Genomic DNA, 23,516 nt, shown 5'->3' with positions numbered 1-23,516 from the left:
CTTATGTGGGATGGTATTTCACAATATCTTACACCGGTTCTGCAGTCCCTGCAAAGTAATAAAAAAATTTATATTGGCTCGATTGCCGGAACCTTGAAAAATTTTGAATCAAATGAATATAATTTTGTTATGCAATGCAATTAGAGTTGCGGCCTGATGAATATCACATTTGTCGAATCATTCAATTGGCACAAAAAGGTGTCGCGTAAACATCGACCGCAGAAGAGCAAGTGTATTAAAATTTGCTTTGCAAATACCGGTCCGCTTATTAAAAACTATATGCAATCGTGATTATGATCATCGCGCGTACTCGCCCACCATAATGTTAATATAGTCAGCAGTAAAGTTTATACCTATGCAAGAGCGTTACTTCCGTATGTAACGTTTAAAATGAGACACCACTCTTAACCAACTTAAGGTTCTGCTAGGATTCAAACTAGGATTAGTTGACCTACGCCATTTGTTGTCAAACTCGTGGCGACAGCACTAATTTGAATGGAAAGCTAAATCTTCTATCTACAAATATTTCCCAAATTGCCCAAATTTTTATAGACGCTATGGTCGGTTCACGTACATAGGCGAGCAAATTAGTAGACATATTCACAAGCAGAAAGACACGTCATTTTCGAATCCTATGCTTACTAAAAACACGTCCGGCTAATGGTGTCTCCTACACACATATCTGCTGGCCTCACTAGCACAAAATTTAATTAACATACATCCGTTAAAAATAAGCAGAAAATTCAAAAAATTATCCATGAAAAATCTATGAAATTCAAAAATCTATGAAAATCTATGATTTCTATGAAAAAAAAACGCCTAAAATATGGAAAATTATTAAAACTCTTAAATATCGTAAAAACTTTTAAATTTATGCAAACAGATGTACATTTAATTTGTTTTGCACGCACATAAATACTTTACAAAAACTAAATGACTTTGCGTACTAACCAATGAGGACTGCGAGGCCACGCAATTATCACAATGTTATCATTTAACAGAAGAGAGAATCTAATCCAATTAGTAAATGAATCGGAAAAAACTGACTCATCTTAAGGAAGAAAAGTTTACGGCCTAATTCCCAATACCACAAGAGAAAAACATGGATTTTCTAGCAACGTCTAGCTTACTATTAGTAATATGTGTGGCACTAATGTGCCATCAAGCCTATGCCATGAAAGGTGAGTTAATTATCTTGTAATTATTGTTTTCATTATTAATTCAATATATTTCGTTAAAGTTAAGACGATCTGTCATCCCTTTTGTTTTTCTTCTTTTTTTTTTTTTTATCATTGTTCAAAAAGTGAGCTCATATATTATTGTATGAATTGTAATGTGTGAATAAAACTTTTTACAAAGAAAAATTATTGTTTAAAAGACGTTCAATTGTATTATACATATATGTATGCATGCGCACACAGGCAAAAGGCTTCCGACAGTAAACAGTTCAGTTGTAGTCGCCTCTTTAGATCCACTTCAGAAAGCTTAGTGGGTATTTTTAACGTGTAACAGTCCATACAATGAGGAAGACATAAGGTCTTAGCTCTGAGCATTACTTCGTGCGACAAGTTCGACTGATACGGTACGCAGTCGCTTTTCGTACCTTAACTAAAATAATAATGTCGCGCACTTATCAAAAATGTATTTGTCCGTCCATCTGTTCATTCGTTACTTTGCTTCGTTACGCCGACATCTGTCCTGGTTCGCCTGGTTCTTCTTGTTTGTCTTGTTCGTTTTTGTTGTGTTTATCTGTATTATATATAATATATTTTTTTTTAGATACGGTATAAAGATAATTGCATATATATTTATATACATAAATGAATATAATAGTATTATCTATAGCAGAAATCAAATTAATTATTATAATCTCGGCAGTTCCAGTTAAAACCTAATCAAATCGATCTAAGTGGATTCTTAAGTAATTCTTTTTTTTCCTTTTTAATGTCCAATCAATGAGGGGATGTCCCCTAATTGTGTAACACGGCCAGAAAGAAGAAAAAGGGAAGAAAGGGAAAGATATAGCGTGGTGGCGGCAGCTTAATAGATCAGTGTGTCCAATTGGCAAGTGTTATGCCTTTACCGACTAAGGACTCACTTTAGCTACTACCAAAAAAAAAACTATACCGCAATGAGGTTTGAACGACTACTCAGCCAGTATTCGCGGTCCTTACCTACCCGGCTACTCTTGCGGACATATGAAAGACTTTAAGCATTATTAAGAAGCATTGTTGAAACCCATGCAAATGCTCATTTTTTCTCAAGTGTTTGTGATACATAAGATTGTACAATGTAGGCAATTCGCAACAAACCTGGTCTGTTCAGCTATCTAAAGCAGCCATGGAACTAAATGATCTAAGATGCTTATCTTCTTGAATAGTAAACGTCATTATATGTGATTTCGAAAGCTAACATACATCAATATGCCCATAATAAACTCAAGATATTACGAATCTCAGCCCGGCAGGTCTTATATGATTATCTATTCATCACACTATTATGTCAGATAAGTTAGTCACTTTACCAAACCAACTTAAGTATGTTACGTACGGCATGTAGTAATTTTAATGTGAGTACGTGCATGTTACACTTTTCCTATGTTGGATATATTTAAATGTAATAATTTGCATATGACGGCGCTTTTGTACGTGAAGTTTGTAACGTTACAGCAACATATATGTGCTTACATTGCAGGTTACGTTTGATGTTCTAATCGTAATAAAAAAAAAGACAAAAAAACTAATATAACAACCAATTACTAAATATCAAAATACTTCATCTGAGTGAAGCGTTTGAAGACATTTCAGTATTTTAGATGCTTGCTTCCATAGTTCTATTTCATTCAGGATGCCTGTTAACAGGCAGGTACAATTATAGCTGAATAAATCCAAAATTTCAAATTAATCATCGACTCTTCAATATGTGTTCTTTGCTATTTAATAGCGACTACACACACCATCCTTGCATGGTCGTTAAAAAGAAAAGAAAGGAAAAAATGTAATGAAATGAAAATATTAAGTAAATCTCACTCGGTATGAGGGAATGATATATGGCCGTCTCTTAATACATGAGATATAATGTTTGTTTTTACCACCTGAATCATGTATTACAAGCTACATTGCTTAGAAGGAAGAGCAGACGAACTGAATGTGTGCAGCGTATGACAAAATATCAAAATTTTGTTTAACTAAAACAGAAAAACAAAAATGTATATATATGTATATTCGAATATTTGATATTCTTCATGCGACTTTCAAAACCACACCTGTGGTGAGTACGAGTCGCGTTGTGAATTATGAAAACATTATTGAAATACAGGGCAGTATGTACATAAATTTTTACGCGCTATAAAGTATATTTACTTAATGTACTAGTGAGTGTAGAATCGCAGACAAATCAATGTACGCACCTTAGGTCAGTCAGTTACCCATTCATTGGCGCGTTATTAAGGAGTGAATTAAATAGGGGACGACGAACTTCATGCTTTTCTTTAATAAACATCAAATTAAAATGAATCCATTCAAACAAATTAAGTGAATAAATAAAAAGAAATTTTTTCCGCCTCTTTATAGTGTGACCGAAATGCTCGCGATCGCAACAACATGTGAGAAAATTATAACATGGTCGAACATCTGAACGGAAAAAGTGCGTGAATCATCTTTTTCCCATACGCATGCACACATCAATATATACATACATTGTTCGCTACGAATATAAGCACATGAAAAGTGACGTCACGCACCATAAAACAAAAGCAAGCGCTTCAGCAAAACAAAACACATGATGAAAATCTATAAAAAGAATAGCAAAAACCAAATACACATTTTCCTCGTAAACATAAACAGAAATCTACCAAAAGAACATAAAAACAAAAGCCTGGCGTATTTATTTTATATTGTAATGTGAAAAGACTTTCAGCAGGCACTGCAATAGACTTGAAACGAATTTGTTAATACCTAATATAATTTTTAAAAACTCATATCTGCTCCTTAAGCGATCTGATCTTAAACGTTGACCTAAGAGTTTAGGCGGCTACCAAATCGTGATTTATATGCTTTCATTCACATTCACATTCTGATTCGAACTTTCGTTGTGAAACAATATGTGCAGTACACTGTAACATACCTTTCCCTTTGTTTTCATTTTGCCAGCTATTGATGTAAGTGGATGCTAACCGAAGTAAACTCGATTTTATTTTCAGCCTATAAAAAAAAAAAAATCGTTTTTAATCCAATTATTTCAAAACTCAATTTAGTAGCTATGAGGCAACACTACTTCACAAAGCGATGGCGCAATACTACACACGTTCTTTACAAAGCCATCGGTCGCCACCATCATATTCGACTTATGCATAATTTTATCGTTAATAACCGATTATATCCTCATTATTACTGTATGTTTTTTTTATTCCTTTTGGCAATTTCATCCAAAAATCTTTCGAATTTATAAAGAAATTTAGTGCTCGACAATGGTAGTTAGTTATATTTATATCTTAAAGTATGATTAATGGATCTGGGACATGAGACAAATCCGAAACGTTTAGAGAAAACAAAAGAAACCGCGATTGGTTTAACTAAAAATGAAATCGTTACACCCCACTCCAATCACAACGCTAATGGTATGTCCTTGAAAGCGAACAGTTAATAATCTTATCCTAATACCCTAATCAAGTCAACGCGAATAGAATCAATAGCATCGTAAATTAGTCAGCATTATACAGAAAAAGGTCCTCATTCCTCATATCGTTTAATAATAGTCTTTATATCATCGCCGGCTGACAAGCTGGCAAAAATCAAAAACTGATGGCAAGGAATTTAGACAAGACTTAGTCTAATAAAGGGCATGAGACTCAAGAATCTCGATCGCAAAGCTTGTTAACAATTACTGAGAATATTAGCACAATGAGAGCAGAAAACTAAAACAAGCATAATATAGAATAAAGGCAAGCGGAACAAGCAATGCGCGCGGATGCTCTATTCTCAGTGCGGTTTGCGGACTTACCAAACATGTACTTGGGCGTAGCTATGGTAAGTTTTCAGCCGTACGAGCGACCACCACCTCCCAATTTCTTTCTTGTTCTTCATTTCTCTCTGACCATCATGGTCTTACACATACATGTCCTGTGATGTCTTGAGAAAAGAAGAAAAATGATGAGAAGAGATATGGGTTACAGCAAAAGAAATAGTCTGATCCAATAAAACTTCCTACTTCAAGTTCTGGAACCTGCCTGATACCGCTTTCCATTGTATTCCAAAATTTGGTGGGTAAATCACATTTGCAGTGAAACTCTGAAGCTGCGACGAATGCGAAACGTAACTCCACCATGTTCGTGAAATCCTATTTCTGCAGACAGAGAGAGGCTTTTGCCTCGCTTGTCAAATTTTGTTAATGTTCTATCTTCGTTTCATTAGCCATTTAAAGCCACGTCCGAAATTTCGGACAAGCACAAGCAGCGGCCCATTTAGTATAGTTGCCGTGTCGTTTACAGCTCGAGGACTCATCGGGCACAATTGCCGTAGTAATGAGTATGCATAATAACAGAGTCGTAATTCAAGCATTGTACGTGGACTTTATATGTGAAATCGTTAGAAGCACAGCGTTATACATTTAAACGACCCGTTCGGAAAAACTGGAAATAAACTGAGTTCAATTGCTTACGAAGTGTACATAATTTTTCCAAGTTTTCAAAAATTTTTTTAAACACGTATTCAAAACTTAAATAAAACCTTAGGTACTAAGGTTAAGGTATGAGAGTGCAATATTAAAAACCATTGATGTCTGATACGCAAATTCACCTAAAAAACAAACCCAACAACTCTTCTAAATATATTTATCTCAAGATCTTAAATATATAAAAATCAACAATATTTATTAGTTATTTAAATTTTAGTTTTTCATTCCGCATACATAGTTGTACCCTCTTCCTGCGAAGTGCGCCCAATTACGTGCCTACAGACCGTAAAGGTAGAGAGGCAGAGGAACCGAATGAGAGATAGTTAAGTATATTTTAGATTGCATGCTGATTTAGAATGCATAAGCTGCATGATGTCTCCAAAGTGTGTGCTTGTGTCAGACGGCTCGATAAATTCAATACACTTTACTTTATTGATATGGAGTTTAAAAAAGAATTTAAAAGTAATTTGAAATAAAAAATTTTCTACTCTACTGAATGTGTTTTCTTTTTTTTTTTTCCTTACTTTTTTTTTTCTTCTATTCGAAGCAAGCGAATAGGCAGTAACAACTTTAACTGACAAACTATGTTGCTGCCAGGGTGCGATGAGCCGAGCAGCGCATTCGCTATGCAGGCGAATAGAATAGAGTCAGCATAACAACAATACAAAAAAATAAAATCATGACTGGTAGTGTACTAGCGCTACACAAGTCAAATGTCAAGCGTGAAAAATGTATAGTTGTTGTTGTTGTTGTTGTTGTTGTTTTTCAATCCCCCGGTAGTAGTGTGGTGATGTTATTAAAAGGCGGTCTTTTATTTGCAAGCAGACAGACAGACAAGACAGTTCACAAGAAATGTATAAAAAATTTGTTAAGTGTATTGTTGCGGCTGTTGTCGTTGTTGCCATTACAAATACTCTATTTAAGTTAGACGGCGTGCATTTGTGTGAGTAGTTCGCCTATGGTGCACGTACACACATATGCATCTTCATACAAAAGTGTTTAATTACATATAATAAACATTTACTGTTGCATGCACATATGCGCCTATATACATGCGCTGGCTGGCAAAGCAATCTTTTGTAATTAATTTATATTTTTTGGCATAAATAATCATCATTTTTTGTTTTCGCCTTTATTTCGTCTTAATTTGTTGTTTATTTGTTTGTTTATTTGTTTATTTTTCGCAAATTGAGGACATGATTTTTGTTGTTCTAATTTTTGTCCAACTGCTTCCTATAAACGTAGATATGTATACGCAAAAGTGAAACAGTTGTTATTGTTTATAAATGTTTATACAATTTTGGCTTTGCACACAATTTTCACTGATGGCAATTTGATGTCGTGTTATAGCCATTTTTGGTCTCTTGTTTATGTACATACACGAAAATCGTGCATTGATCGCTTTGTGATAGGCTTTTGGTTTACCACCGATATAAATATTTAGAACAATTTTCCAAATTTACGATAATTCTCTTTGCCTTTAGACGACTATATAACACCGCAACCTATGTACCTATAGAAGAATTATATTGTATAACTGTAAACTAACTGACGTAACTGATAAATCGAGAATTTTTTTTCCCAAAATTTATTATAAGTCAACCCGTAAGCTTAAACAGTTAGTTATGTATAAAATATGCGTGCAAATTTATTTTGATACCCTACACTACTTACATTACAAGATTACATTAAATTGATGCTGATGAACATTCAGAGGAACTTGGGAAAGCCAATTTTTTCAAAAAAAATCATTCTGAACCGTTTCAGGAGATCTACGCTTGTGTGTCCGTCTCCTGTTCCCTTGTGCTCAGACTACTAATCAAAATTTTTGTGATATTTTGATGAAATTCATTGCATTGATGTGTTTTGGCCCTTGAAGGAGCACTTATAACAATGGTTCAGATCGGACCACTTTTTCGATCACTTCCCCTAGGAAAACTTATTTTGAAATGTCGATACTTGGATAAAATTAGGATGATGTAGGGTATTTAAAGGTGGGCTGTGTCCCGTTAAAATGATTTTAATTGTTGTTTTTATTCTGCTTGAAGATTTTGCGCAAGGCCCTCTAAAAAAGTTATAAATTAAATCAATCAAGACACTTAGTTCACTCATGCGTTTAGCAAATATCGCTTAAGGAGTAAAACCATTTTAATAACTTGAAGGAGGTTACTTTCTTTGACTAATCAATTAAAAATCTTCGCGTGAAATTATTAAATCGCAAGTAGACGTGAAAGCTGTGGCATTCATTTTTATTTTGATCCGAGGTGTGTGTGGATGTTACAGCATTCATAATCCAAAGTCATTTGTTATTGATTTCATTTCATCTCATATACAATAATGACATAATAATAACTACTTGAAAAACAGATAAAATAATATTCGAACCGCCATTATAAAATGTCTCCAATCATGTTTCGAATATCGCGATTTTAAAAAAAAAGAAAAATATCTTCCTATTATTTAGTGTCCGCGAACCTGTCCGGCAGAAATTTAAATTACGAAAAATTAAGGATTTTTTTGTAAAATGTAACGCTGGATCCACTTCCGTGAGACATCCTTAATATAAAGGATACTACGGCATGCAGTGTAACTGGTGTAAATTTGAATCTAAATCCAGACAATAAATCTCCTTACCTCTTTGTGTACTCTTGGCGAAACACGATAAGATTTCGAAAAACATTGATTTTTGTGAGATGGACGAGTATTTGAATGAAAAAAGTTCAATTTTGAGCAACAAAAAGGAGAAAAATTAGAACCATTTCCTAATAAATAGTGTAAAAAAACTAACAAATGAAATATTCCCCTAACCCCTCTCTCACCTTTCTTATATCCACTAGGGAAGGATAAAGGGTATATTCATTTTGACAAAACGTTTGCATCTCTCTTGCAAATCTCAGAAGCACCATAGAGTATATATATACTTGATCAGCATCAAATTTTAAACCTATTTAAGCTTGTCCGCCTGTCTGTTTGACTCTCTGGCTTTGTAAAGTCTGCAATAAACTTCCACTTCGGCAGGAACATTGAAAGTTTACACAGATTGGCATTCAAAACGGGGCAAATCGGTCAAAGGACATGGCCACAGTATAACATAACCAGAGACCACCTGTAGATGCGTAAAGTTGCCTTGCCACTGTATTTGCCTATAATCTTGCCTAGTTACCACCCTTATGTACACATATACACTGGAAAGACATCTCATAACAAAAAGACAATAGGGTGCATATCACATGTGGATGAGCGAGCGTGAATAACATACAAGAAGCATTACTGCAGCTAAATGCTACTTTCCTTTTTTTTTCTATTTTTCTGTTTTTTTCTTTTTTTTCAAGCGATTAGTTTACTTTTATGAATGATCGCAACTTTATACATTCAACCAAATTCTCCTATTATTTTATTCATACATAATTAAATGCGTAATAAATGCTCGCACAAACGCACAAACGCACCCACACACATACACCCGCCCAATCAAGCTATAAATAAATTCTTAAAATTGAACAAAATTGTATCAAAATTCTTTGAAACTCTTTTCAAATATACCGAAAAATTGTTTTCATGCTTAGCTAGAGATTTACTCATGAGATTTATGAGATTTTTCTTACGTCTATTGTTTTTAGGATTACGTTTTGTTTTCTTTGCACATGTATCGATAAGTGTTTAAATTTATTTTCTTTAAAGCTTCTCCATAAGAGGTTTGTCTTTTTTGCAAACATTCACATCACCATTTCTACATTTATAAAGGTTGCAGTTGTAAGAAAGTGAGTAAAGTAGTATTTATTTAACAGGTTAATTTTTAAAAAAGTATTGTGTTTACCATATCTATCTCAAACAGCACGTCGTCTTCTTTTTTTCCATGTGAATTTATGAAAACTCTATATGACCCGGTGCTCTTAAGCAAATCAGCGTGAGATAATGTAACGCTGTGCTTCTTCACTGCGTTGTGTAATTATTGTTAGTAGCTATTATAGCAATTATATCGTTATCAAGATGGTGCTAAAACTTAACGTGAATACTTACTTAAGCAAGTGAAAAAACCATAGTAGGACACGGACCATTATTGAATGCTCTGCAGTTGTTCATAAATCGACATTTCGAAATACGTCGCTATATGGGAAGTAGGCGAAAAAATAGCCCGATCCTAATTTTTTCTAATAGCCTTTGTCGTTGGGCAAAGACCGCCTGTTAGATGAATGCAAGAAAGCAAGAAAGACAAAAGAAGAGATAAGCTGGATCCGTATAATAAAATGTTGGTCTAACTTAAGTCCTTGTATATGTTGCATGCATCCGCACAAACTTAATATACTCTTGTGCCAAAAGTGCTCTATCTATCATCTACGTAAAAAGTATTCAAAAAAATAAATGTCCGAAAGTACGATATACATTTCATAATAAAAATAACACCTCTTATATCCTTTTTAATAAGTAACTAACGAAGAAATAGCCAAGTTTATTAAAAACCTAAAAGATGTAGGCGCTGTTCTTAGAAGAGAGCGAACCCTTGTCAAACTTTTGTTGAATTACAGGAAAACCCAATTTTCATTTAAGCAGCGTACGGGTTTGGTTCAAAAATTCATGCAAAAATTTTCCAAATCGCCATATAAAGGGAGTATAAAGGTAGTTGTTCCAAAATATATTATTTGCAAAGTCAATCCTTTCTAATTTTTAAATTTCTAGGAGATATTTTGAATATTTTAAACGCAGCTTTGAGCGTAAGCAGCTCGCGGTATGAATGTAACAAAGAATACATGTTCACCCTAAGAAATCCTTTCCAAAAATTTTCCAATAATTGCCAGACTTTTACAAATTGAGGTTTTGAATCAGCCGTTACTTTATCATCAAAAATCATTTATGATTACGAAAGTCCATCTTAGATACGCTAATGGAGAAAGTCCAAAAGGAGTATTGCTCTGACGTACGATAGTTTCGATGGGGAGTGAGTCCACAGGATTCACTGATGTTTATTTGTCTCAAACCTTAAAGCAAACAACAGACTAGAATTTTCATTTTCTTAAAACGCTCCCTCCGCTTTCCACTCATGAAGATTTTTGTTCGATTTTGCCTCTCTTGGAAGATATTCGATTGCTACTTATTTACCAGCTGACGGCATTTACTGGTTAGATGACCCGCCAACTGCAATTTTTGCAGCACCCACTTTACATTTTAAGGCAAGCCATGCAGTTTTTTAATAAGCTCGAATTTGATAATGGTCACGCAGCGGTGCACAACTAATGGTTGGTGAATATTTACTAATAATGCTCAAACTGCGGATATACGATGTCACCATAAATCATACGGTAAATCTCGCTATGTTATCTCAGGCAGGGCACAGATATTTTCTGGGAAAACAAGCATTTTTCATTTCTTTGCGTTAATCTACCTGGATCTGTATGGACGTCCATCAAGAAAAATTCAAAGCAGTTTACTAATCAAGCTGTCATTGGACATCTGGCGTTTTTTCTACTCCATGAAAAAAATTTGTACTCAATATAATTAAAATAAATAATTCATAGATGGTCCCACTTTTCTCCTTTTTCTTCCTCCTCAATTCAACAAATCCACAAAAGAACATTCGGTCTGTTGCGTAAAAAAGTTTCTCTTAATGAACTTTAATAACATTATGTAATTAATTAATTTTCTTAGTTAAGTTATATCCTGAAATTGGTTGAGTTTTGCACAACGACAGCATAAGGACTCTGCTAGGCAGTAAAAGATTCAAGTAAACGTGCTCAGAAGATGTCAAATCGCACTCATCCTCATCATGTTAAACAGAAGCAATTTCTTTAAATGTATTTTTCTTTAAGAAAAATGTTTAAGAATTTGAATAAATAAATACATTACCTATGAGAACGTATATCCGAGGAATTTTGAATAGGTATTCAACAAAAGCAGTGCAACGATTTCCTTTCTATAGTTGGAGTATAACTAAACGCACGAGTTCGTTCGAGGAAATTTATAAGCAAATGGACTTTAAATGTAGATAAACAGTGTATAGTAAGTTTATATAAAAGTGTGTAAATTAAACAATTGTATAGAAACAATATATGTCAATATTTGTAACCAAGTTGCATATAAAGCAACATAAGAAAACATAAGCATAAGCCTATGTGAAAACGTAAGCAAGTATATGCAAAGTAGGTATATATGTGTATGCATGAGTAAATATAACTCGACGGTGTATAGAACAAGGCGTACATAATAACGTAACCATATGCATAATAATGTAAGGTAAATATATGAAAAAATGTAATGAGTATATAAAAGACATATGCGAGGATAAAATATAATATAAAATATACTTATATGCAACGAAATAGAATTGTATATGTCGCTTACACGAGAACCAGATAGGGAATTATGACAGGGGTTTAATAAGGGGTGAGTTGCTTCCTTATAGCAGACAATACACACACACACACACACGTCCGAATAACTAAAATTTTATTTTTCAATACAGTCTTCTTTTGGCTCGACACGTTTTTCCCGGCTCCACCATTTTGTTAGCTTTTCTCACCATATGTGGAGTGTTCATCTCAACTGGCAGTTCTTACGGCGCCGTTTAAACTCTGGGATCCAATATTTCAGAAGAAGAAGTATTTAGCTCGTATTTCATATTTTTCGAACAAAAATCTTTTGAATGGAAGGACTGTACAGTATAGGGGTCACGAGCTTTCGCAGTTTTTTCACAAGTTCGGCTGTGAGCGTTCTCTGTTGAAAGCTGTCAGTGGAATACTAAACAACATAACGAGTATTTCTAAGATAGGTACATCGGGTATCCAAAAACTGCGTGCATTGCAGCTCTCATAGTATAATTGATTGTCCGATTTGTGGTTTTGCAATTTTTGAACCTGCAATCACCGAATTTAAGCTGAACGTATTATCAATATGTAATTTTTTGGAAGAAACTGTGAAAACTAATAAATTCAACTAATTAAGAAACTCAATAGTAATTTACTTTTAAAGGAACCTTTCAAATTTTGTGCATCTTCTGGCAACTGTCATTGATTCAGCGCTTCTTCTCTTTAGTTTTACGAAAGCTCTTTGGCATTACCTTTGAGAAAAACCAAAATCGCATGGAGGGTGACATTTCCATCAAATTAAAAATTTGAATAAATAAGAAGAAGAAGAGTCAACACCTATTGCTCTTTTCAAACCCCCCATCACTATAATACAACGATTCATTTCAATTACTTTCCCACAATGTTAGCTGACCTCCTTTTTTGTAGACAAACTTTGCTCTCAACCTAATAGCGCAAAATCTCAATCAAATCAACCATAAATCATATTTAATTTTTTCTTGTTTTTTTTTTTTTTCTTCTTCATTTGTCAGTAAAATGAGAAAAACTCAAGCTAATTATAGCTAAAACAAAAACAAAGAATCATGCAGCAGCAATGTAACACTAATGTTATATGTACATAAATCTCCTTTAATTACAGTTTCATTTTTTGGCGATGGCCATATATCGATGCCACTGCAGGAGGCTAAAATGTCCACGAATATTCGCGTTAAATTTCGTACGCAGCAAGAGAATGCATTTATATTTATGGCTGCCGGACGTCATGATTATTGTCTGATGCGTTTAGAAATGGGCGCCATTAGCTTCACCTACCAAATAGATCAAAATAAAGTGCAGGTAAATCTCACAAAAATAGAAAGTAAACTCATTTAAAATACAAGATTTGTTTACAGCTGCGCTCGCCTAAAAATCAAAAATTGAATGACTTGGATTGGCATGACGTAGCCGTACAACGTTATGAGAACAACATCACTTTGCAAGTAGACGGTACAATTATAAGGAAAACGTTGCCTGCAGAAATGGCAGCATTAAATGTACACTTTGGCACATATCTGGGCGGTCCTGGTGAACTATCTGAGGATTCTTTCAATGATTTGCCAAATTTTCGTGGCTGTATATCCGATGTAAGTGAAATGTATCGAACAAATCAGATGTGCAAAGGAAACAATGAAAAAGGAAGGATAGATAATTAACTTTATCTATAAGAATCCGATATTACACGTTGGATATCTTGTAAAGTATTGTATCCTGGACTGTCTTTACTGACTTTCACTTTTTTATTCAACTTCGTCTCAGATTAAGTTCGTATCACTGACTTGTAGGTTTAATTTACAATTCTTACGAAATCAATTTACATATTATTTACAGAAGCGTCTTGCCATTGACTTAAGCAACTTTGCGTTCTGCAAATATTCTGCCTGTATATCAATAGTTGTCAATCTTTTCGCTTGTCGCTAGCTGCATGAGGCAAGTGAAGCGTCATGATTGTGTCTTTGGTTTCGTCCTTTCTTTGGAATATGTTTTCCTAGAAAATCGAGTAGACACATCCGATCACTTTCGAGAGTAATGTCTTGCGCCAATGCGCTAATATTTGTACTCAGTCTGTTTCGGTCGTGTAAATTGAAAAGAAAAAAAATAGAAGCATTGTGCTTTTAGTTGACAGCCTCACATAGTCTCGAAAATGTGCGTTAGTCGTATGTCGGCATTGGCTTAAAAAAGTGCTTAAGCATAAAATATACATGATGTTCCGATGAAAATTCGATAAAATATCTTTGGCCTATCGGAAAATTTTGTGCAAAAATTCTTCCGATCTACCAAGTAGTGAGCACTTGTATCAAAGAGTATCGTTACACAATGGATTAAACCTTTCCTTTCCATAAAAGATACGGAATTACAGCAAAGAATTCATGAAGTATATATACATATATATATATATGTCTGACTACGTTAGAGCTTGAGCCAATTCAGCGAGGACCCTGTCTGTGTGTTGACCGCGACTTTCCGTCTGTCTTATCGCCTGCCTGCTTGTCTATTTAGCCATCTGCTCCTCTACTTGTCTTTTTTTAGGTAACGGTCACATGGTGGAGATGGTCCACTTACAAGCACGTTTATAATTTACACAATCTGTAGCTCACAAACTATACCACATATCGCCGTAATCGTTGGCATAAAGCCCTACATGGCGCCACTCGCTGTAAACAAAACACTTTGATATTTTTTTATACTGATTTAAGGTGACCGACAACCACTTTCGTCCAAAAGTGAATAATTGCGTTAATCGTCGCTAGCATTTCTTTTTTATTTTTATTTCAGGTGTTTTACAACAACATCAATATCATAAAGAGAGCTCGCGAGGGTACGGGCCATACGGTCGGTAAAGGCGTCTCTTGGACTTGCAGTTCCGAGTTTGACGGCACAACCAAAGATAGCATAAGTTTTCTCAATAGCGATTCATTTGCTTTAATGGCCAAAGGGTCTCAAAATACTGGCGAAATGTAAATTTTGAAAAAATTGATAGGTTTTTCTAAGAAAAAATTAAAATTAAAACCTGATTTTCCTTGTTCTCGTCTAGAATAACGTTTTATTTTCGTACCATGGAGGAATCGGGTGTTTTATTTTACAATGGAGGCTTCGACTTTGCTCTTCTGGAAATTGAAAACAAATTACTAAAATTTCAATTCAACAAAGGCGGGAGCATTATTAAGCTGACATCCAATGAGAGCGTAAGCGATGGCAAATGGCATCTTGTTGTTATGCGTTATAATGCCCACGTAGCAGAACTGATAGTTGATGATGTTATTTATCAGAGTACACATGTTAATGACACCAGAGGTTACATCAACATGGATAACTTGGTCTTCTTCGGCGGTGTTCAAGAAGACTTTAGACGACGTTTGTGGCACAAAGGCCTCCGAATAAATGATCAAAGTTTCATGGGCTGTCTCAGAGATATACAATATAATAATGAATACCTAGGTTTTCCACAAATGAACAGATCGCACCATCTAGCACTAAACTGCATTTGGAAATACCCGTGTTTGGAATATGAACCTTGTTTGAAGAGCGGTTTCTGTAATCAATACGGTGTCGATGAATTTATTTGTTACTGCGATCAATCTTATTGCATTAAGGCAGATTATCCGGGGCCTTATAAAGTAAAGAAAACTTTTCTTATAAATCTCTTAAAAATTTTTTTTGGACCTTTATTTTATAACCCTTTTTGTCTTCGCTTTAGATATTCACCGAAACCAGTCCCACCACAGAACTTTTGTACGTTTCTCCTATGCAATTATTGGAGGGTGGTACAGTTTTTTTATCTCCTCATATTTTGGACGTTCTATTGGATACACGCAAGATAACTGGTGTTTCCGAAACATCTATAGCATTTCATATAGTTCAGCAACCGCGATATGGCCAGTTGTTGCAGTTCTCGCCCGAGAAGAATAATTTCGTTATATGTCGATCTTTCAATTTAGTTGATTTATCGACGGACAAAGTGAAATATGTACACAACGGCATGGAAAATTTCAACGATCACGCTACACTTGATCTGCAAATATATGGCGATATCCACAAAGTACCCGAAAATATTTTAGGCAAACACCGTTTCATGTTGCACGCTAACATAACGCCCATCAACGATCCACCGCAATTGCAAGTACCAAGTAATAAAATATTACGAGCAGTGGAGGGAATTGAAAAAATTCTAGACATTGATCTATTCAATATACAAGATCCCGATAGTCCCGCAAACGTTTTAGTTTATACGATTTTGCCATCCACAAATCAGCAAGAAACATACGGACGCTTTATAGTAAATGGTCAACCAACTACAACGTTTTCTCAGGCTGATGTCAATGTGGGCAAAGTGACTTTTCTCTACAACGCCACCACAACAGAATCTTTCAGTTATCAACTATTGCTACAAGTCTCCGATGGCATCGAAACTAGTGATACTGTTTTTCTGCCTGTATCGGTGCATCCTTTGGAATTACGTTTGGTTAATAACACGGGCTTGATAATGATACATAAATCTTCGCTATTAGTAACACCGTCTAATCTCTCCATTGGTTCGAATACGGCTGATGACAGCATAGATATACGTTATGAAATTGTTAGACCTCCGCAATACGGTTCAATACAACGTTTAAGACAAGTCGACTCGACTTGGATTAACGTGGACTGGTTTAGTGATAGTCAATTGTTATTGGGGCACATACGTTATGTGCACAGTCAGGATTTTCCTTGGCAAGATGATTTTAAGGTATTTTGCTTTCTTAATTAAAAAACTTGATAAAGTACAGCATTTTTAAATTAATTTCATTTCAAGTTTATTGCCTCTTATGGCTTCATTACGACGCAAACTTTTGACTTTCGCATTACATTTACGAGATTACGGATAAATGCTCGAAAACCATCGATGATTGCGGTTAATGGCTCCAGAGAATTTATTTTAACAAATGAAGTTTTACTATACGAAACAATTCCTATAGTTACGTTTCCCCGTAATGTCATCTTCAAAATTATTAGCCCTACAAAATATGGTAACATTTATGTAGAGGGTTCAAGGAAGTATGCCAAGGTAAGTAAGCTAAGTAACCCGTGAACAGACTAGTGTGAATAGAAAGAATATTTCCAAAGCGCCAGCTTCATGCAATTATTTATGTGGTGCTTGAATTCATAATCTACACTCTTTTTTAACCCGGAAGCTAAGGCTGCGAGCATATTCATTGTGCTAAGACCTTTCTAACAGAAGAAATCTTCATAGATATTACAAAGTGCATATAAATACTTCATTAGTATCAAGTTCTACAACGATTTAAGTATGTTCGCCTGTCTACGTACGTCTATGCCTGGCCTGTCTGTGTACCCTATTGCAAGGAAAATCGGCTTTGTATTTAGTAAAAAACAAAGCAGCTCTTGTTGATATTGAACATCGGTCAAAGAACACGCTCTCAGAACAACATAAACTGAGATCGTCTCACCATTTGCCGGGTAAGTGCCGAGGAGCGCTCCTTTAGAGGCGATCGGAGAAACTAAACGTTGCCCGGCATCGCAACAGTAGCATGGAGATGACAACATTTCACATCCAAGCTTTATCACTGCGGCATATAAGTGGTCGACAACTGTCGCTTTCGATATCTCGTCCGACTTCTACATATTCCAAAATCGTTGCTTTTACAGATCACACAACACCTTCTGCCCAAATACATAGAATCAGCGTAAAGTGTGTCCGGTAACCTCCATGTTGGCGTAGTGTTGAAAATCTCTCAATATTACCATCACTTACAAGAATACCGTGCAAGAAACCTTTCCGTTTCAATTTTACAGCAACAGCATTTTAAAACCCAAAATTGCTCTTGCGCGTCTCCAAATTAAAAGTTTTTCTGTATCGTATTTTGCCGTCATTGAGTAAATGATGTACGTCCAGGGAGACTTGAGATAGATCCACATTTTGGTATACTGATCAATTCAGAATTAATTTCTGAACCGATCTAAGCTTATCTGTCCGTCTGTCCATCTTGTTCTTTTGAGATATCTTGAAACACTAATGAAAGTGGTTCCGATCAGAACACTTTTTCAACCACTTCCCATACAAAGCCTTATTTGAAAAGGTCGTATGGGGTATTTTATGTGAACTGCGGCTCATTACAGTCTTCTTTCCTATATTTTTATTCTAAAAATGTTGACTAAAAACCACCCAGCAGAACTCCAAATCTTTTTGAGTATATTGCATTTGAGCTTACTCCGTCTTTTTGAAGAGCCTAAGGCTTTATTTACACATTATCTTGATTGGAGCATAAACCCCCTAAGTTTGTTTCATGTTAGTGTCATCATAATTATTACGTAAAGGAAACGTTCATAATGAAGCGAAACAAAATGTAGAAAACTGGATAGTTAATTCAAGTATACAATATTTATAACGAATGCCAAAGCAAACGTAATTAGTTAAAATTTTGTTTATAATTTCTCTCACTTATATGCACCTTTTTTCTAGGAATTGGATTCTTTTACGCAGTTTGATATCGATAAAAATCGTATACATTACAAAACACATCGCAGTTGTTATTCAAGTTTCGTTGATTACCTAGAGTTCGTCGTATCTGTAGCCGAATGTGATGATGTCTTTGGTAAATTGAAAATAATGTTTACACCTCTGGAAGTGCTTGCCAATAAACTATCATATCAAACTCGAGAAATTTTACAAGTTCAGGAAGGCGAAAAAACTTTAATTACTAAAAATCATTTCGAGATACGTTTCAATATATATGAAAGTCTTCAGTTTTTGGTTACACATAAACCAGAGCACGGTATATTGTGTCGTCACGATGAGCATGAGCTGAAAGTGTTAACATTGACTGAGTTTTCTTTAGAAGAGTTATTTCTCAATGAAATTTATTATTGTCACGATGATACCGAGTCCACTGAGGACACGTTTGATTTGATGATTTTGTCAAGTAATGAAACTGATTTGCAATTTGTGGCCAACATGGAAGTGCGTATTAAACTGATTAATGATAATGCTCCTTATCGTACCTTGGAAAGAATTTTCCATGTTATGCGTGGCGGTATAAGGACTCTTAGCAATGAGGTCTTGCAATATTTAGATACGGATATGAATACGAACAATTCCGATATACATTATATCCATATATCGTGCACGAATGGAGGCTTTTATAAGTCGGGACATTATGTGGACAGTTTTACGCAAGAAGATGTATCAAATCGTCGCATTATGTTTCAGCATAACGGAGCCGACGTGGGAACATCGTCGTTTATTGTTACCGATAGACAGCATGAGGTAAACGGTATATTAGAAATTCACGCTTCCGATTCATTTGTGACGATGTTGCCTACGAATGCAACTATAGTGCAAGAGGGTAAATTTGTAATATTACGCAATAAAGATTTCATATTGGAAACAAATTTAGACATGAAATTAGATGAAATCTACTACGAGGTGATCAAATCGCCTGCATATGGGATTCTAATGTATTTGGGCAGACCCAGATCGTCAGATAATATAACAAATCCCTTACAATATAAAAGTTCAAATTTAACCTCACTAAACAATTTCACTCATTTGGATATCGAAAGGGATCGTTTAGTGTATTGGAATACTGAAATAGCATCAATGGATAAAGTGAGGTAAGCGCTTCCAACCTCATTCTTTCCCTTCTCATATTTAGATTTTAAAAATTCTTATATTTAGATATCGAGTGCATATTAAAAATATAACCGCTGAGGGGGAGGTTATGTTTCGCATATACCCTTCAGCGTATTGGGAACCTTTGCAAGTTAAGAAGAATCAGACATTGTATGTGGAAGAATCCACAAGTGTCTTGATATCGAGAGATGTGTTGGAAGTAAGCTACTTTTTCTTTATGATGGACTACGAAGGGTTAGTGAAAGAGTAATATATATATATATTTATATTAGGTAGTGCATCCCAACATCTCACCAGGTGATATAACTTTTCTTGTGACATCTTCTCCACTGCACGGCTATTTGGAAATGCAATCAATGTCTTTCGACGATGAATACAATTGCAAAGTATTCGATCAGTCTGCTATAAACACCGAAAAAATGTTTTACATACAAGCCGGTGTGAATCAATCTACAGACTATTTCGTATTCGATGTCACCAATGGCATTACTTGGCTGAAGCATCTCATGTTGCGTATAGTTATCATACCTGAGAAATTATATATTCACACCAATGTTATATCTGTGGTCGAGGGTAAGACTGTTCAACTAAACTCTGCTGATATTCAGCCATTTTCCGAATATTACCGAGGCAAAATATTGGAATACATAATTACTATAAATCCTCAAGCTGGCTACATAATGGCGGCGAATTCTAAAGTGAAGAGATTCACTCAAAAGCAAATAGATCAAGGTTCCATCCAATACATACACAATGGGAGTGAAAATTCTACTGATTCAATGACTTTAATCGCTACTGCTCGTAATAAGGAAAGCGTTCCGTTTGAACTGGAATTCGCTATCATCCCGGTCAATGATGAACAACCAATCGTTGTCACTAATACGGGCTTACAAGTGTGGAATGGGGGCCGCTATATAATACGCTATACCGATTTAAGTAAGTTTAGGCAAATTTTCTTTAAATACAATGAAATTTTCTTTACATGGTAAACTCTTCCTTATAGTGGCTCGTGATTATGATACTGTTCCGGAAAACTTAACCTTTTTGGTTAATCATATTTATGGCGGCTATTTAGCTAAGCGTTTACGACCTCAGCAAAAAATTCATAATTTTACTCAAGCCGACATTAATAACGAGGAGGTCTATTTCATTCATGATTCTAATTCGAGACGTAATGAAATCTCCTTCCTAGTAACGGACGGTATGTTTAATACTACAAATCAATTGCTGAGCATTACCATCAAACCCATCGACATCATGTTAGAACGCAATGAGAATTTACATGTTTTCCCTTTAACCAAAAAACAAATATTACGCGACCATCTACTATATAAGTGCTCGGACGAAGAAAGGGAAATACGTTACAATGTCACAGTACCTCCCAGTCTGGGGCGCATCATTAACGAGTATATGGAAACTGGCGGTGGTTCTGCTCGTGAAGTTTCAGAGTTTACTCAGGAAGACATCGATAGTGGTCGCATTTTCTATGAGCATACCGCCGTAATTATTGAATTCCGCATCAACGATTCATTTCATTTTGATGTGATAGCTGCTCGTAGTGATCGGCTTTTAGATCAAAAATTTAACATCGAAATATCTGTATCTTCGGGTGGTCTGTTAAGGTTTTTACCGGTCTCGAAATTGCAAGTAGACGAAGGTGCTTCAGTACCAATAAAGTTGGATTTTAGTAAAATGTTAGAATATTTGAAAACACGAGCTGGCATAAATAATCCTGAACTATATATCGAGTCGCTGCAGAAGCCTAGTCATGGCTCAATAGGATTGGGTCATGAATTTAAGACGCTTCAAAAATTCCATCCGAGCGATTTTTTAACTAAGAAAGTGTACTATATACACGATCATACCGACACTTTGGAGGACACCATTCTCATGTCCGTGTATTTAGAGCAGGGGTAAATAGCCTTATATAGCCTAGGCAGTTAAATTTTAACCATTCACTTTATGTTTTTCTTACATTTCAGCAATATTTTTCTTTGCAATCTCACCATACCTGTCTCGATTAATCCAGTAAATGATCAGCCTTTGCAGGTAGTAACACAAATGCCACAAATGACGGTAGTAGAAGGAGAAAATCGAACCATTACGCGGAACTTACTATTAACTGAAGATATAGATACTTCACCCGAGGAAATTATTTATGACGTCATAAGGGGACCCAGCCTGGGAATTTTAAAAAAACTATTAAAAGATGGTAAAGCCGAAGACTTGCTGGCCTATTCAAACCAGTTTTCTCAAGCTGACATCAACAATGATCGCCTCGTTTATGTGCATTTTGGGACTCCCCAGCCTACGAATTTTTATTTTACTGTAACAGATGGCAAATTTAATACGCCCTATCAAGCCTTCGCCATCACTGTTGTTCCTATAAGTCTATTGTCGGCCGATAAACAAATAGCTGTAAGTGTTCAGCAGGGATCCACTACAGCTGTTATGAGGCCCGATCATATTGGTTTAAGGACTAACGTTCAGACTGAAAGGTTGTCGTACAATATAACTAATTCCCCCTTGCATGGCATAATTGTCTTGAAACATCAACCAACTTTAAAGTTCAATCAGCAGTTATTAGAAACGGGACAAATCAATTATATGCAGACGGATTTGAACCGTTCGAATGACACCTTTCAAGTAAGCGCATATGTTCCTTGCACCAACTACGCGGCAACAGTTGATGTGCTTGTACAAGTTGAGCCAGTTATTAAAATACAGGATATTTCTATGATGGGTGTACCGAAGGGGGAGAAAATTCGTTTAATGTCTCTTCTGGTTCCCGATAATCCGTTATCTCTGAAACTAAATAAATTCAATCCTAAATTTTTAATAACTAGGACACCCAGCACAGGACAAATTAGAAAAATTATACGCAGCACAGGTTTAACGGTTGACAATCAGCAAGAACGAACAACAACAACATTTTCTTATAAAGAACTACGTAGTGGTGTAGTGTACTTTATACCTAATAAATCGACGCAAAATATTGAACAAGACATCGATCAGTTTGATTATCAGTTGCATATAAAAACTGTTCAGCCTGCTCAGGCCACAGTGAACATAATATATCGCAGGTCGAATGATCATTTAGAATCGGTAACAGTCGCTTCGGCCGATTTTAGTTTGAATTACATAGCTATCGTGTGCGCGGTGATCGTGGTGCTGATGTTAATATTAATCGTTATGCTGATATTGAAATTCCGTTATTTGAAACGCCACAAAGCAAACATATCGAAAGATCAACCTCCAGCGCTTCCTTGTCCACCCGACTTAACATCGATTAGTCCCCAGCATCATTTGAACCATCATTACGCGAACTCTGAAGCCGATTCGGTACCAGTTACCGGCAACTCTACACCCTTATCCGGTTTCAGCAATATACCGCATTGCAAGATTATACCCGTAGAATCGTATAAACATGAATATCCCGACTATGATCCCGATGACGATGAAAATGATGACCATTGTGATCCGCAACAAATGATGTTGCCTCGACGTTATAATCCTTATCAACTGGAGAATGACAATTGGAGCTCATCCTGTGAGACGAATACCGACTTCGCCGGTTATGTTAGTGTACCGCAAAGTAGTAGTACTCAACCGACCACATCACCATCAGCACCCATCAGCAATCCTTTGCTAAGACGTAATCAGTATTGGGTTTAAATTTCGAAAAATAGAACGAAATCTTAAAAGAAAACATATCAAATATTAAGTGCCTACAGTTTATTTAAAATGATTTGATTATTAATTTATAGTAATTTTATACTAATATTTAAGCCAAGTAAGCTCAAAAGTAATTATCTTCATACGTAAGCATACGTAGATATATTTTGTGCCATTTAACTATCAAACAAACGCTCATCGAA

At 35.4% G+C, this 23,516-nt stretch overlaps 1 protein-coding gene across 1 annotated transcript; it reads left to right on the top strand.

The window, feature by feature from the left end:
• The first annotated feature begins 869 nt into the window (after positions 1-869).
• On the top strand, positions 870-23,314 carry LOC119633641 (chondroitin sulfate proteoglycan 4). Its single transcript, XM_038027284.1, has 12 exons — positions 870-1,181; positions 13,111-13,307; positions 13,364-13,594; positions 14,784-14,965; positions 15,043-15,625; positions 15,706-16,734; positions 16,801-17,052; positions 18,469-19,619; positions 19,684-19,837; positions 19,911-20,574; positions 20,642-21,551; positions 21,621-23,314. Exons 1-12 carry the CDS (start codon positions 1,103-1,105, stop codon positions 23,311-23,313), a joined length of 7,125 nt encoding a protein of 2,374 aa, XP_037883212.1. The 5' UTR covers positions 870-1,102; the 3' UTR covers position 23,314.
• Positions 23,315-23,516: the final 202 nt, after the last annotated feature.

Source organism: Glossina fuscipes, unplaced genomic scaffold (genome assembly GCF_014805625.2).
Source record: "Glossina fuscipes isolate IAEA_lab_2018 unplaced genomic scaffold, Yale_Gfus_2 2, whole genome shotgun sequence".
Classification (NCBI taxonomy): Eukaryota; Metazoa; Arthropoda; class Insecta; order Diptera; family Glossinidae; genus Glossina; species Glossina fuscipes.
The sequence above is the reverse complement of the archived record's forward strand: the minus strand, read 5'-3'. Positions and strand labels throughout refer to the sequence as shown.

What these genes read in the sequence shown, in the direction of transcription:
- LOC119633641 (XM_038027284.1), top strand. Translation starts at nt 1,103, where the DNA reads ATGGATTTTCTAGCAACGTCTAGCTTACTATTAGTAATATGTGTGGCA. An exon ending in CTTGGCAAGATGATTTTAAG is followed by an intron (nt 16,735 to 16,800) that starts GTATTTTGCTTT and finishes TTTCATTTCAAG; the next exon opens with TTTATTGCCTCTTATGGCTT. An exon ending in TATCGAGAGATGTGTTGGAA is followed by an intron (nt 19,838 to 19,910) that starts GTAAGCTACTTT and finishes TATTTATATTAG; the next exon opens with GTAGTGCATCCCAACATCTC.